Source organism: Meriones unguiculatus, chromosome 7, assembly GCF_030254825.1.
Source record: "Meriones unguiculatus strain TT.TT164.6M chromosome 7, Bangor_MerUng_6.1, whole genome shotgun sequence".
NCBI lineage: Eukaryota > Metazoa > Chordata > Mammalia > Rodentia > Muridae > Meriones > Meriones unguiculatus.
The window spans coordinates 110,493,505-110,509,480 of NC_083355.1; the positions used below are offsets into that span (position 1 = coordinate 110,493,505).

General features: G+C 44.7%; 1 protein-coding gene across 4 annotated transcripts; it reads left to right on the top strand.

The window, feature by feature from the left end:
• Positions 1-45: 45 nt before the first annotated feature.
• On the top strand, positions 46-15,356 carry Gskip (GSK3B interacting protein). Of its 4 annotated transcripts, XM_060388129.1 has the most exons (4): positions 47-166; positions 11,038-11,296; positions 13,627-13,815; positions 14,064-15,356. In XM_060388129.1, the coding sequence occupies exons 1-3, from the start codon at positions 153-155 to the stop codon at positions 13,786-13,788; spliced, it is 435 nt and encodes a 144-aa protein (XP_060244112.1). In that variant the 5' UTR covers positions 47-152; the 3' UTR covers positions 13,789-13,815; positions 14,064-15,356. The 4 variants fall into 4 exon arrangements, with proteins under 4 accessions (XP_060244113.1, XP_060244112.1, XP_021505089.1 ...); XM_060388130.1 differs by lacking the exon at positions 14,064-15,356 and having other exon boundaries at positions 46-166; positions 13,530-13,668; XM_021649414.2 differs by having other exon boundaries at positions 13,627-15,356.
• The last annotated feature ends 620 nt before the right edge of the window (positions 15,357-15,976 follow it).

Here is a 15,976-nt window from a genome sequence, read left to right on the forward strand (position 1 = left end):
GACGCCATATTGTGAGGCTGGGAAGTCGGGGGAAAAAGATTCCGGGCGGGAGCATTTCCGGTAGTGAATGGGCGGGGCAATTGTGGGGGCGGGGGCGTTGCCGGCGCCGCAAGTCTGGCTCTGGACGCCTTGGGACAGGGAATAGGAGAAACATGGGCGCTCGCAGGTGAGTGGGCGGGCAGGCTACCACTCGTGGGCTCTGACCTCGCAGTCGTCGCAGGATGGTGAGTGCCGGCGGACACCCGGATTCGGCTTCACAGGGCCCTGGGGTGGATCGGCCTGGGGTGTCCTCGGGGAAGCGGTGCGCCGGACGCCGCATTTCTGTCCGGGTTTTGCCCGGCGCCTATTGTCAGCAAGTTGTTCCCCACCTCCTACCGGCATTGTTTGCAAAGCATCCTCTAGGTCTAGTAGTTTGCTGTTTGCAGAGCGGTCCTCGCAGTAAGCCACGCCGACGGCCAGGAAACTTGTGATTCGGGGCGTTTGCGAGCAGTACTGTTTTCTCTGTTAAAAAGGATTGGGGGCCACCTCAGCGAACACTTTGTGCTCTCCTGGGGATCTGCGAGGCCGTCTTTTTATCTTTTAGGAGACAATCTTTGCAGAGGCACAGCTGCCTTCTTAATAAGGAAGTCCCTAAAGGCCCGGAAGTCTGCTGTCCTGGGTTACATTGCTGGCACTTGACACTGAGCCACCTTGAACCTACGCTGTCCTCTCTAATCCTACAAAGCCGCCTCAAGCAGGTGTGAGCAGATTAATATCATAAACTGGAGAATTGAGGCAAACGAAAATAATGTGAGCTGGGAAGGAGCCTAAACAGTCCTGGATTGAGGGGATTAAAGAATTCTGGATCATGGTTACTGCACCCTCAGAAATGGTTCTTTTAGTTTGGTTTGGTTTTTGAGACAGTCTCTCACTTATGTAGCTCAAGCTGCCTTTGAACTTTTATAGCCCAGACTGCCCTAGAACTTGGGTCTTCCTGCCTTAGTCTTCCAAAAACTGAAATTTCAGGCTTGCACCACCACACCCCACTCAGACTCTTTTTTTTTTTTTTTAAACCTGGGTTTTAAGAAAAGACTTCGCGTTTTTAAAAGGTGATGTTTTAATGGGAAGCTTAGAGAATTGAGGTAGTAAGCTACATGGATGTCCGAGTTATTTTCCAGACCAGAACACCCACCTGCAAGGCTCATCATCTGAGTAATGTTTGCTAAGTTCCAGGAACTTAAAGAGGAAGGAGAGGAAGGAGTGTAGGCTAGTGCAAGGATTTGTACTTGTGCTCTGGGTGAAATAAAAAATGCAACATAATCTGGCCATAAGTTTGCTAACTACGGTGTGATAATAGCCACATGTAGGGCTTAGAAGACTAAAGATAAGAACAGCCAGGCCAGCCCTCAAAGGACAGTGCAGTGATCTAGATTCCAGGATTTGGACAAAGCATAGCCCTGAAGCTTAGAACCAGTTGGGTTCTAGATATTTTGACTCTAAGAAGATATGATTGCCCAGCATGTTGGCACACACTTCTAATTTTAAATTTAAAAAAAAAAAATTGTTATTTGTTATTCTGCTTGCATGGCAGAAAAGGGCACCAGATCTCATTATAGATGGTTGTGAGCCACCATGTAGTTGCTAGGAATTGAACTCGGGACCTTTGGAAGAAGAGCCAGTGCTCTGAGCCATCTCTCCAGACCATGGCACACACTTTTAATCCCAGCACTAGAGAAGTAGATGCAGGCAGCTTTCCTTAAGTTTAAGGCCAGCCTGGTCTACATGGGTAGACCCTGACTCAAAGAAATGCCAAACCTTACAAGTAATAATGACAGTAATCTCTGTAGTATAAACAAAGGAGGGTGGGAAGTCCAGGTGGGACCTTGTCTCATTCAAGCCTTGGGAGTTTTGAATTGAATTTGGAATTCCATGACTGTTTATCATGGTTTTCTAAACACAATATAATATTACATTCAAGCTGTCCATAGGATGCGTGCATTTACAGACACCAAAAAACGAAAGTAAAAATGAAAGATCCTACAATAGCAAGCATACTACACTCAAAATGTTAAGTGTGTCCCTTGTACATTTTATACTTTCTAGTAGAAATTTAGCATAGTAAAGGTTTGAGAATTGTCATCACACCTTTAGCTCAAATGAGATTCAAATTTATCTCAAGTCACAGGGCTGTTTTTATATTTTATCAAAGGCAAGTTCCTAATATAGAATGCTGTCAGCCTAGCATAATTGAGGAAGGTGAAAATAATTAACCAACCAAATGCTGTCAACTTTTGTAAAAATTATGGGAATTCCCAGTGGCAGGTTAGAAGGTATATATTAGAGACCAAATGTAGCAAGTCCAAATGTAGCAAGACCTAAATAGGGATCTCCACAGTTCACTGTGATGGTGTTGATTACGGTGAAGACTTGCCTGGGCTCTCCCTGGGGAGCACACCTATCATCCCAGCACGTGGGAAGAGGCACAAGGATCAGGAGTTTGTCAAGGTCATTGGTTACGTATCAAGCTTGAAGCCTGCCTGGGTTGCTGTGACCCTGTCTCAAACAACAGCCAAAGATCACAGGCCAGTGACATGGTTCAACAGGCAGCTGCCATGCATGCCAACCCAAGTTCCGTTCCCCAGGACACATCTGATAGGAGAGTATTGGCCTACTTTTTTAAAAATACTTTATTTACATTCTTATATCTCTTTCTCCCTACTCCACCCCAATCCCTTCCAACACCCAACACCAGGTAGGAGAGAGAAAGGGTTAATGGGAGAGGCGACACAGTTCTCTTAGCTGCTTCCTGCTAGTTGGGGTCATTGGGTTCCTTGGAGCCAGCCCAGTCCTCGGTTCAGGAGATCTCCAACTTCTTATCTCACAATAGCAACCAGGAGCAGCAAGGGGGAAGCAGCAGCAGCCTTGTTCTTTCTCCAAGCTCCACACTCTCTGGGCTCTGGCATTTATTCTTTCTCCAGAGTCCTCAGATTTAAACTATCTGCAGCTGCCAAACAGCTCCTCTCAGAGCCCACATGAAGTGAATAGGCTGCTGCTGTGGACCATCTGAATCAGTCCCACATCCCACACCTGGAACCAAAACAAAAACATGCTTATATCCACAACAGGAGCGAGCCAAGTTCCCCCAACTGTCCTCTTACCTCCACGTGTGAACCATAGCGTGTGCACACCCACCCCAACACACACACAAATTAAAATATAGATGTAAAAAGTCTTACTTTTAAAAAGACTTGTAGTTCAAAACAGGACTACAGCGTCAAGAGTGCCATGCCCCAAGATCCCCATGCATTTGTAAAGAGCACGGCATCTGGAGTCAAATAACTGGAGTTTTAGGATCTGGAGCTGCCTCTCTCCTTTTAAGGTATTTTTCAAGCATTATGGTACATATACCTGTAATCCCAGCTTTTGGGAGGCAGAAGCAGGAAGACTACTGTCAGCTATATAACAAGACTCTATCTCAATAAAACAAACAAGACCAAAGGGACTGAAGAGATGTCTCAGTGATTAAGAGCACTTTCTGACTCAGATTTATCCCAGCACCTGAGTCAGATGGCTCAGAGGGTCTATAACTCCTGCTCCCGGGATTCTGGCCTCTGCATTCCAAGGGCAGCAGTACTTATGGGTGCACATGCAAACACACAAACATGTGCACACACCTACAAATAATTAAAAATAATGAAAATAAACTTTGAAAACAAGACCAGGCATGGTAGTACACACCTTTCTTCCCAGCACTCCAGAGGCAGAAACTAGCTTATTCTACATAGTGAGTACCAGACCAGTCAGGGCTACATAAATGAGATCCTGTTTCAAAGTGAACAAAAAAAAGGGAGGGGAGGGGGGTGTTATGGGGCTGGAGCGATGGCTGAGCAGTAACCACTGGCTGCTCTTCCAAAGGACCAAGTCTGAGACTCAGCGCCAGTATGGCAGCGCATAACAATCTATAATTTCAGTCCCAAAGAAGCCACCATCCTCTTCTGGCCTCCTCAGGCATTAGGCACATACATGATACACAGATAGACATGCAGGCAAGACATCCATAAACATAAGATAAATGTATTGTTTTAGTTTTAAAACATTTGTAATATGTACTATTAAGAGTGTATGTTGCTATGAATCAATCTTGAGACCTCACATACTGAGCAAAATTCTATATTAATTCAAATATGCTGCTGTTGAGCTATATTCCCAGCCCCAAGAGATTTTTTTTTTTTTTGAGACACATTCTCGTTGTCACAGGTTGACCTAGTATTTGCAGATGGGGCCCTAATTCACCCTCTTTCTGCCTTGTACCCCTCAGTGCTGAGCTTATGAGCATGTAGCACCACACCTGGCCCCAGCATAACTCTTTTGAACTTGACATGCAACATCCTGGCACCATTCTGGACACTGTTATAGACCTGCCAGCACCATTTAAGGGTAGATGTTAATGTTAGTTTCACCTTGCCTGAGTCCAGAGCATGGACAGAGGCTCCTGCCCTGCCCTGTCTGCTTGAGAGCCCCCTCAGTGCAACCACACTGCCGCTGCTGCTTGTTGGGAGGATGAAATAAAAGGCGTTAAGGTACGCCATCCCTGCTGTCACCTGACTGTGGTGTCAGCCGAGGAGCCACACTCTCTTTAAAGAGAGCATTTGTGACCCCTGCCCTGTCAGATACTTTCTTTTCAGGAGGTACCTATCTGTCTCTTCGTCTCTCCTGCCTTCTCTGAATTTGCAATGCAACAAAATAAAAGTCTAGTAAAATAAGAAGTGGGGAAGAAAAGATCCAGCAGTCAGAATCTTAACAATTTCACGAATCCTCAAAATCAGAAATGGTAGCCCAGAAATTACCAACAGATGCAGAAAGGAGAGCCTTGAATCACTTATGTGGGTGTTTTGAAGGACCCTTTCTGGACACCTCACACATGCAATGTGACCCTTGTTGAGTTCCAGTCTTTGAAGGTTCTAGCCACAGAAGACTGGTCATTGTGGTAGAGCAGCAATGTCAGGCATAAAAGGAATTATTTTTTTGTGCAATGGGTGTTTTGCTTTCAGGTACGAAGGTGCACTGTGTATCTACCTGATGTCTGAGGAGGCATCCTCAGAAGAGGATGTTGGATCCCCAGGGACTTGAGTTACAGACTGTGGGTGCTGGGATTTGAGCCCAAGTGCTCTGGAAGAGCAGTCAGTGCCCTTAACCCCTGAGCCATCTCTCCAGCCTCAGGATCTCTATTCTATATCCAATGGTTTGTTTTATGTTGTTAGAATGGGGCTGTCTAGAACACTAAAATCTGACACTCTCACACTCTGACGTAGATATGCATGCAGGCAAAACACCAGTGTACATAAAATAAAGGTGAGAGAGAGAAGAATATGCCCTACATATAGTTCCAAGAACCCACTCTCCTGGACAGCTGTGTAGTCACAATCAGTAATGCATGGCTTTGGGGAACTTGTTTGTTTTATCAGTTAGCGTTTAAGAATCTTCTTAGAATCTCATTAGCAATCTCTGGTTTTGAGATCTACAGTATCACTGCTTATTTTTAGTTTTGAAAAACTTCGCAGGTTAGCTAGCACCCTGCATATCCTCACCCCGAGCTTCTCCCTAGTCAGCAGAATGCAGAGCAGTCCTGTTGGCTTATTTTGCAGCACTGTGAGGCGGGTGTGTGTGTGTGTGCGTGCGTGTGCGTGTGTGTGTGTGCGTGCGTGTGCGTGTGTGTGTGCGCGCGTGTCAGCCACTGTTGGAATAGAGATCAACTTTATAAATCAGCATATAAATTGAAAATAGACATTTCACAAGTGACTCTGGCTTAAAATCTTTAATTTCAGAAGTACAATTATGGGGCTGCAGCAGTGACTCAGCAGTTATAAGTACTGGGTGTTCCTGCAAAGGTCCTGGATTCAATTCCCATCGTCTACTTGGCAGTTCACACCATCTGTAACTCAAATTCCAGGGATCTGATGCCCTCTTCTGGCCTCTGTGGGCATGGCAGGGCAGAACACCCATACATATAAAATAATTTTTAAAAAAAGTTTATGTGTGCCATTGAAAACAAATGTAAAGGATATAGAGATTTAAAAAGATTTGAGCTTTGCCAAAATTCTAAACAATGCTAATTATAACTGATTGTTTTAATTCCCCTTCGCTTTTTAAAATAGCTGTTTAAAATGAAATAAAGTTGAGCCTCTCATCTTATGTGGAGCAGATGCCACTGGTTACTTGGGCTGTCACAGCCTGGCTCCTGCGGCAGATGCTTCTCCTCCCTGCATCCTGTGCTTCGCAGTGTGGCATACGTTTGTTCTTAGTTTCTTCTCACAGCAAACAACACATTTTGTGCCATAGAGAAAGTAGAATGTGCTTTAGTCTTTGCTGCTGTAACAAGTCTCTGACATAAACTGCTTAAGATGAGGAGAGCTGTATGTGGTCCCAGCTGAGAGGTTTAGTGGGGGAGTTGTGCGCTGCATTGCTTCTCCTGACGGGAGGCAGAATGTCATACAGAGGGTGAGCTGCCTAGCAGGGCTGCTCACCCAGTGACAGCTGAGAAAAGACCCAGCAGTGGGGTGGAGGAGTATGTGAGTCCCCAAAGACGCTCAGGTGATTCCTACAAAAGCCCCCATCAGAAAGTATCTGTCACCCCCCCCCCCCCAGCAAGGCTATCAAGCAGATTGATCCAATGATGAGGTCAGAGTCCTTGTGACTGAGCCGAAGCACAATAACTGGCTATGCCAGGTGAGGGCCCAGGCTTGAATGTACAGCCTTTGTGGGAATGGGTCATTCCAAACTATGACCAAATTAAAAATCGGAATTGTCAGTGTTACTTGAACTTTCAGTTGATAACTTCTGCCATAAAGCTACACACCCCCAGCCACTACCTCAGCATCCCTTAATTATGTGTATGTATGCAGGTATGTACTTAAGAGTACAGGTGCCTGCAGAGGCCAAAAGAGGCTGTGGAGGCAAGAAGATGGCCCAGGTCCCGTGGAGCTAGAGTTGTAGGTGGAGTGATAAGCTGTTGTGAGCTGCCTGAAGAAGATGCTGGGAGCTGAGCAGCAAGCATGCTTGTTTTGTTTTGTTGTTTTGAAACAGGCAGGATCTCACTATGCATCCCTGACTGTCAAGGCCAGACTCTGAAGTATAAAGCTGGTTTCCAGATCACTGCATCCAGGACAGCACTCATAAAATAGCCTGAAATGCACAACCTCTGTATCCAGTGAAAACTGCAGCTGTGTAGAGCAATGCACAGAAACCACATACAAAGCATGTCAACTGCCACTAACCCAGGAAGTAACAGAAAGAGCAGATAGGTCATCTAAAACCAGGTGGCCATTCCACAGATTCGAAAAGGTAGAGAAGATTTTGAGCAAGTTAAGCAGAAATGACACCTTTAAAGCAAATCAGTCGACCATGGTGGTGGCACAGGCCTTTAATCCCAGCACTCCAGAGGCAGAAACAGGCAGATCTCCAAGTTTGAGGCCAGCCTGAAACCCTGTCTAAAAAAAGAAAACAGGGAGAGAATATGAATAAGGGTTGCAGAAATGGCTCAGCAGTTAAGAGCACTTGTTCTTGCAGAGGACTTGGGTTCAGTTCCCAGCACCCTCATAGTGACTCACAACTGTCTGTGACAGAAGGCTGTGTGTAATGCCATGACAGTGGATAGTGGATTCTGTAAGTGGGAGTTTGGGGACAAGCATTACATCATTATATGCAGGGAAGGCACATCCACACACAGAGTACTGAGGACAGAGTAAACTGGCCTTTCTACAGTGAAAGTGGCCCAATGTAATCATTCTGCCACCAGGTCACTTATCTGGTCTGCTGCCAACAGATTTGGCAATTCAGCAGCAGCCGTAGCTAGGGCAGCCTTGGAGAGTAGAGGACACGGGAAGGGACTATGAGCCAAGGCAGTACGCAGTTCTCGGAATCCTTGAGAAGGAACAGCCAAGCCCGTATCTTGATTTATGCATCATACCTCAAGAACTTTAGGAAAATGAAGCTTCTGCTTTCAGCCACGAGTTGATTTGCTCCAGTCCACCATGTTTGTGGTCATTTGTTAAAGCAGCAATAGAAAGCTAATAGCAAGCACAGATTGATAATTCTACAAAATGTTTTTACCTAGTGCTTTCTGCATGACAGGCACAAAAATAGTCATTGCCATCAGGGTTCCATATTTTAAATCTCTTCACCTCCGTAAAGCTGTTAGAATGCTAGAGGAGCCACTGCCTTTGATTTTGGGTGGACTCCCAACAAATCAGTGAGAATGCTTTCTGTTGCCAGCAATGTCAGGGGCCTTCACTGGCTCCAATAACTGACAAGTACAGAGGTTGTGGAACTGGCGGGGCTCTCCTGCTTTTCTCTGCCTCTTGCTGCTATTGTCCTCCCCTTGTCAGCATTGTCCTTGAACTCCTGTTCTCATCTCAAGATGGCTGCCAAAAGTGTGCCCTGACTGAACTAAAAAGACCGTGAAAAAGTCTGTTAATTGGTTGAGTGGGACTCTAACTGAGGACTGGAGTCAGTCTCTGCCACATCACCTGATGACTTTGCTCGGCAGGAGAAGAGGCATAATGGTTTCCCTCGGAAAGGCAGTCCAGAAATAACCAAGTCTGTTACAGCCAGCAAAACAGTAAGTTCCAGGCTGGAGAGAACAGTGATTAAGACCACTAACCTACCCTTGTAGAGCTGCTGGTTTCAGCTCACAGCACCCACATGTCTTAGCCACCTATAACTCCCGCCCAGGTAGTCCAGCGCCACCTGCTGGCCTGCATAGGCCACCGCACACATGCACAAGCACACAGACACATGCACCTACAATTAAATACGGTAAGTCGTTTTCAGAAGTTCTAAATCTTCCACATCATTCTCCTAGGAGGCACAAAGTCTCCTAGGTGTCTTCTCTTTGGAACTTGAGCTGATTGCTATACAGTAAGCATTTGGTGGCCTATTCTGTCAGCCTGTGAGGCCATCTTTCTGCTAGAGCCAGACTCCTGCTGAGAGCACTTTATTATTCTGATGTCTGTAATGGAGGTACTTAATACAAGGCAGGGACATGACATGCAGAGTGTTTAGAGGCTGAAACCTTCTGAACTGTTTTTGTTTTTGTGGTTTTTTTTATTAGAACTAGGGCCAAGTTAGTGAGAGTACTAAATCCTAAACATTAGACCACCAAGGACCAAACTGAATTTATACACTACACTAATGAGTCCATATAAAACCAAACACAGTTTTAAGCAGTGTGTTAACTGAATAAGGGAGACCTGTTTAAAGAAGTCCAGTAACCTGGTTTTAGGCACATAGCAACGTCTGAGTATGGATGTGAAGTCTGATTTCAGATAAACTGAGTTCATTTCTACTTCTGTGTAACCTTGGCAGCTAAAAGTATCCTGTAAGCCCCAGAGGTATTTGGTCAGGGAAATAAGTCTTAAAACAGTGAGCTCTTGTCCTCTGCCTCACAGATTGACAAAAGTTTAGACAGGATTGGAAAGCTTGTGTTGAAAGTGCCCCTCCCTGGCCTTCGGCCGGTAGAGTCAGTCAGCAAGGCTTTGCCCTTCAGTAATACTTGTTGAAATTTAACATGGGAGTGCCCTCTGACTTTGCAGTTCTAATATTTGATTAGAGAAACAATTACACATTTAAAACTACGCACTCACCAGGGGTGGTGATGTAGGTGCTAAATCTCACCAGACCAGCCTGGTCTATACAGTGAGTTGCAGGAGAGCCAGAGCTCTATAAACCAAATAGCCAGCTGGTGGTTTAATCCCAGCACTTAGAAAGCAGAGGCAGATCTCTGAGTTAGAGGCCAGCCTGGTCTACAGAGCAAGTTCTAGGTCAGCAGGGCTACACAGAGAAACCCTGTCTCGAACAAATAAATAAAACTGCACTCATTCTGGGGCATTGTGTGAAATAGCTAAAAATGGTAATAAGACAGATATATATATCAAAATGAGAATTGAGCTGGGCAGTGGTGGCATACACTTTTAATCCCAGCACTCTGGGAGGCAGAAACAGGTGGATTGCTGTGAGTTTGAAGCCAGCCTGGTCTACAAAATGAGTCCAGGATAGCCAAGGCTATACAGAGAAACCCTGTCTTGGGAGAAAAAAGAAATGGCCAGGCTTGGTGGTGCACACCTGTAATCCCAGAATTTAGGAGGTAGAGACAGGGATCTCTGTGAGTTCGATGCCAACTCGATGTGAGTTCTAAAGACCAAGTCCAGGACAGCCAAGGCTATACAAAGAAACCCTGTCTCAAAAAACAAAAGAGAGAAAAAGAGAATTGGTATTTCAAGACTAGTGAGATAGCTCAGTAAATAAAGGCGCTTACTGCCAAGCCGAATGGCCTGAGTTCAATCCCCAGGACCCACCAGCTAGAAGACTGTGACCACCGCATCATGTCATGTCAGCATGTGCCCATACACACAAACACCATGCTCCTCACCATGATGATGTGGACTAAACCTCTGAACTGTCGCCAGCCCCAGTTAAATGTTTTCCTTTGTAAATTGCTACTGTCGTAGTGTCTCTTCACAGCAATAAAACCCTCACTAGACAGAAGATGGTGCCAGGGACTGGGGTATTGCTATGATGGGCCTTACCATGCTTCTTTTTGGAGGAATTTGGACTTATGGACTTTGGCCTAGAAAAACAGTTGAGGGCTGGAGAGGTGGCTCAGTGGTTAAGAGCATTGGCTGTTCTCCCAGAGGTCCTGAATTCAATTCCCAGCAACCACATGGTGGCTCAGAACCATCTATAATGGAATCTTATTCCCTCTTCTGGTGTGCATGAAAACAGAGCACTCCTGTACATAAAACAAATAAATAAATCTTTAGAAAAGCAGTTGAATGCTTTAAGTGGGGCTTGATGGTCTATATTAGTAGGAGCAGGGCAGACAGTGGTGCTGAGGGTGGCTTTGAACTGTGGACCTGACTCAAGTGATTTCAGAGGAGAATAATATTTGTATGTGGACCAGAGAGTGTTCCTGTGATACTTTTGTAAAGAATGTATCTGCTTCTGCCCTTGTCCGATTTGAATATCTTTTTATTAAAAAAGTCTATTACTGCTTCCTTGCAGAATGGAAACAGACTATAATCCTGTGGAGCTCAGCAGTATGTCCGGATTTGAAGAAGGCTCCGAGCTCAATGGGTTTGAAGGAACGGATATAAAGGACATGCAGCTGGAGGCCGAGGCAGTTGTAAACGATGTTCTCTTCGCTGTCAACAGCATGTTTGTGTCAAAGAGCCTCCGCTGTGCAGATGATGTGGCTTACATCAATGTGGAGACAAAGGAAAGGAACAGATACTGCCTGGAGCTCACAGAGGCGGGGCTCAGGGTAACTCACTTTTATTTTTAGAAGAGAACAAGGCATATCTATATCATTTTATCAGAAAGGATAAAGAGGGACATTACATAAAAACCCAACCTGGGGTACCTTCAAAAAACTTTTAATAGTTTTTCTAAATTTTTGGCTAGTAAGTTCTTATCAACACAGAACAGTTGAATTTCAGGGAGTAAATACATTTCCAAACTATTGATTCAGTTTGCTTTAATCATTCCCACCCAAACAAATGTCCTTCCTTCCTGTGGTTCTCTTCAGGGCATGAACTGGTGGTTGCTCACCTCCGGCCAGTCTGTCTCCCATTCAAGCGAGGTGCTGGGGCTGCCTACCAGATGTTAACAGTCTTCTATTTGCCTGGTGTTATTGCGGTCTTGGAGGCTTACTGCCTCCATCTGCTAACCTACGGCTAGTACTGGAAACTTGTAGCCTCCATACAATCTAATCTAGGCTGAGAATGTTTTCAGCCTCTGAGACTTACTTCTGAATAAGCTCACCCTTTCTAGTTCTTTCTGAACTCTGGCTGGCTGGTTCAGCTCAGCTGTCTGGCCCAAACCCCTCTCCTAGATGAGCTCATTCAACCCAACTTCTCTCTAGGCCAGTGACTAAATTGCTCTGATTGGCCTCATACTAACTTTGGCAAATATGTTCTGATTTTCAGGCTCCTTCTCGTTCTGTGACTCATTCTGTTTTCACTTGTATCTAGTTTGTTCTCTCTGCAACCTGTCTCAGTAAAACTGTCCCAGTAAAAACTGCCTCTGAATTTCACAAATTGAACTCCCCTGCACTGAGTCTCTACACACTGACTCAGCGGAACTAACTGAACATCACCTAGAACTCAATGCCTCTGTCTCCTGAGTGCTCGGATTAAAGGCCTGGACCTAAGCTTTTCTTTACCTGAAACTAGCTGTATACCAGGCTGGCCTTGAACTCAGAGATCTGCTTGCCTCTGTCTCCTGGATTAAAGGCATGTTTGTATTCCAGCTGGATCACACAGGCCTAGAAGGTCTTTGGATGTGATCTCTTGCCAGAGCAGCCATTTTTTAATTAAAATTCCTCTACTATTAGGTGACTTGTTGTACAGGCCAGATCCCACATAAAAATGGAAAGAGAAGCCAGGTGGTGGTGGTGGCAAATGCCTTTCTTTAATCCCAGCACTCAGAAGACAGAGGCAATTGGATCTCAGAGTTTGAGGCCAGCTTGGTCTAGAGAGTGAGTTCCAGGGCAACCAGAGTAAACCTGTTTTGAAAAAAGAAAGTGGAAAGAGAAAACTAACTTCACAGACTTGTCATCTGACTTCCATAGATACAGCATCACATGTATGTGTACGTGTGTGTGAAAACACAAAATTTTTTAATTTTTTTGAAGATACTCAGAGCTTGTGTTTGTTCATGCAATCCTTTAATCCCAGCACTCAGGAGGCAGGGGCAGGTGGATCTCTTGAGAGCAAGGCTAGCCAGGACTATATAGTGGACCTTGTCTTGAAAAAAAAAAAAAAAAAAAAAGGAAGGAAGAAATGTTTAATGGTATAGCCCTTGTCTGTTAGTTTGTGACCTTGGGTTCAGCTCTCAACAGCAGGCTGGAATGTGGAGGCTTCATCACCAGTGTGTTTCCTGCAAAAGGTACCTTGGTGTGGTAGATGATCAGTGTGTGTGGAGTCAGTAAGGGTAGGTGCTGGGGGGAAAGCTCAGTGCTCAGGGATGCGTATTTCTCTTGCACCAGCCACACGCCAGGCAGCTTATAGCTACCTGCGACTGCAGCTCCAGGAAGTCCAGTGTTGCCCCCAGCCTTCATGGACAGCTGCGCTCAGATGCACGCAGGCACACATACACATAATTTAAAATAAAAATAAGGCTAAACATTTTGTTTTAAAGCCAGGTGTGGTGGTGCACACCTTTAATCCCAGAACTCTGGGAGGCAGAGGCAGGTAGAAGTCTGAGTTCAAGACCAGCCTGGTCTACAAAGTGAGTTGCAGGACAGCCAGGGCTATACAAAGAAACCATATTTCAAAAGGAAAAAAAAAAAAAAAAGTTTTGAGATTTAAAAAGCAAAGTATTTTTGTATTACTTGAAAAAAGAGCAAAAGTGAGCAAACCAAACCTCTTACAGAGCCATGGGGGAAGCGCATTGGAGGTAGTTATTATTTACAATGTGGTTATTTACATTGTCTGTGTTATAAGCTATTGACATTGATTGCAAACAGCTGAAATGTATATCATCTGTTGAAATAGTGTCACTGCAGAACAAGCCCCTTCAGATACCTGACTCTTGCCTTCTGTGCCAAGATGGAAGCTGCTGACACTGCTCACTGCTGCCCTTCTCTCCTAGGTGGTGGGCTATGCTTTTGACCAGGTGGACGATCATTTGCAAACCCCCTACCATGAGACAGTCTACTCCTTGTTGGACACACTCAGCCCTGCCTACCGGGAAGCATTTGGAAATGCCCTCCTTCAGAGACTGGAAGCTTTGAAAAGGGATGGAGAGTCATGACTCATCCTCCTAGCTGGGCTACTGCTGGTATAGAATGCTAACATAAGACTTGACATCCTTGCGCATAATCATTGTAGAAAGTGCATCACTGGCTTTATGTGTTTATCATTCCTTCACATGTAGGCTTTTGACTCGGTTCATAATTGACTCATAAATTGTCTTAGTTTTGGATTCATGTAAGGGAATTTGAGACCATTACTCTGACACCATCTGATTTTTTCACACAGCCTCTCTGCATTTCAATACCTAATCAGCACTTCATGCTCTTATTCCAGGGCTTCAACGCTGCCAGCACTCTTTTACATACAAAATTCTAGATTTGCACAGCGATACAGAAATTAGAATCACCTAACTTCAGACCTGGATTCAGCCTGCTAAATCAGGGGTTTACTACTAGCCTGGACTGACTGTGTAGTGGTTATTTTGTCACTGGCCTTATTGGAAACAAACTGTCAACTAGTTTCCCCTGCACAAATTTTGAAATTGACTGCTTTCTGGTTAACCTCCTTACATTACCAAATGGACTGATGAAGATGGATTGCATATATGTTACTTAACTAGGATGAAATGAAAGGCAGGGACAGAAATAGTTCTCTCTTCCTTGTTTGCAACAGCCAGCCAACCTAGAGACCGGTAGCAATTGAATGTAACAGTTACCCATTTCCAAGATCTCTAAGCACATGAGCAAATAGAGCAACAGGCCCCACCGCATCCTCAGCGAGTATCACTTCAAAGGAAGAAGATCCTGGTTTCCTAGGAAACGATATTTTGGCCCGTGTTGACTCTTATTCTGAATGTTTGTTTACAATGTACAGCATATATATATATATATATTTATTGAGAAAGTATTTTTGCTTCGACGCTTACTTTCTACTCAGCAGCGCTTTGGTATTCCTGCAGCATCCCTCCTTCCCCAGCAGTTGGACAGGGTTCTGTCTCGTTGCCGCGTGTACAGTGTGATGAGTGCATTGTATGGTTTGAAACCAAAGGATGAATGAAGCATTCAGAAACTTGATATTTCACAAAGAGATGCTCTGTATTCTATATTTTATTACAGTCCCTGGTGTTTATAAACTTAATAAAACACTTCCTGCTGCTGCATGTTTTCCAGTACCTGACCAACAAAAAGGACCTGGGAGTTGTTAATTGTCACCCAAAGCAGCTGTTTAGCCACCATCTGCATCTGGGTGCGCCTCCATACATTTGTCATTAGCTTTCAAAAGGGCACTTTTTAGCCTCTGAACATCATGTGAGAGAAGGGGGTGGGGAGAACACCTGACTGTCGTGGGTAAGCCCAGGTTGGACCTGAGGGTCAAAATGGTTTTAAAAACTCAAAATGATAATATAACCAGGACAGGTGGAGATCCATCTGCATTGCTGATGCCTTCAGAGTTCACCAGCTTGAGTCTCTGCAAGGTACCCATCCTAGTGCGATGTCTGGGCACCTACCTGCCTGCGTAGGGGCAACGAAGCCCAAGTTCAGGTTCAACTTGTTCATGCTTATTCTCAGGCTAATATATAAAAAAAAAAATGATGTTTGTAAAGTTTGAATAAAATCGTTTACTCGATTTTGAGTTGGACTATGAAACAATTATATGTTTAAGTTTTTAATTGTTACCAGGCAATGGTGGGGCCTGCCTTTGATCGCAGCACTCTGGAGGCAGAGGCAAGCAATCTCTGTGAGTTCGAGGACAACCTGGTCTGCAGGGTGAGCTCCAGGACAGCCAAAGCTACACAGAGAAACCCTGTCTCAAAAAAAAAAAAAAAGTTGAAATTGTTTACTTTGTGATAAATGACTGATTTCAAGACCTCCTACGCCCACATTTTTAAAATTCGTCCATGTTACATTTTGAGTAGAAGTGAGTGGTGTTGCTCTTTTGTTATTCGGAGTAAAGGGAATCAGTAAAACTACACACACAGGTGTGAACACAGGCAGACTTTTATACTAAGCTAAGCCAGTTAAGAGGCCACTGGGCACGGCAACACACATAATCTGAGCACGTGGGAGGTGGAGGCAGGAGAGCCTGGCGTCCAACGTTGTAATCCTACATAAGGAGAACTGGAAGTCAGCCCAGGCTACCTTTCTTTCCTAAAGTAAGAAAAAAGAAAAGTGGGCAAATGATTTAGACAAAGAAAAAACTGAAATATGTTCAATGACTACTTCAAAGGGGTTCCAAATTGGGGGGAG

What these genes read in the sequence shown, in the direction of transcription:
- Gskip (XM_021649414.2), top strand. An exon ending in TCACAGAGGCGGGGCTCAGG is followed by an intron (nt 11,297 to 13,626) that starts GTAACTCACTTT and finishes CTTCTCTCCTAG; the next exon opens with GTGGTGGGCTATGCTTTTGA.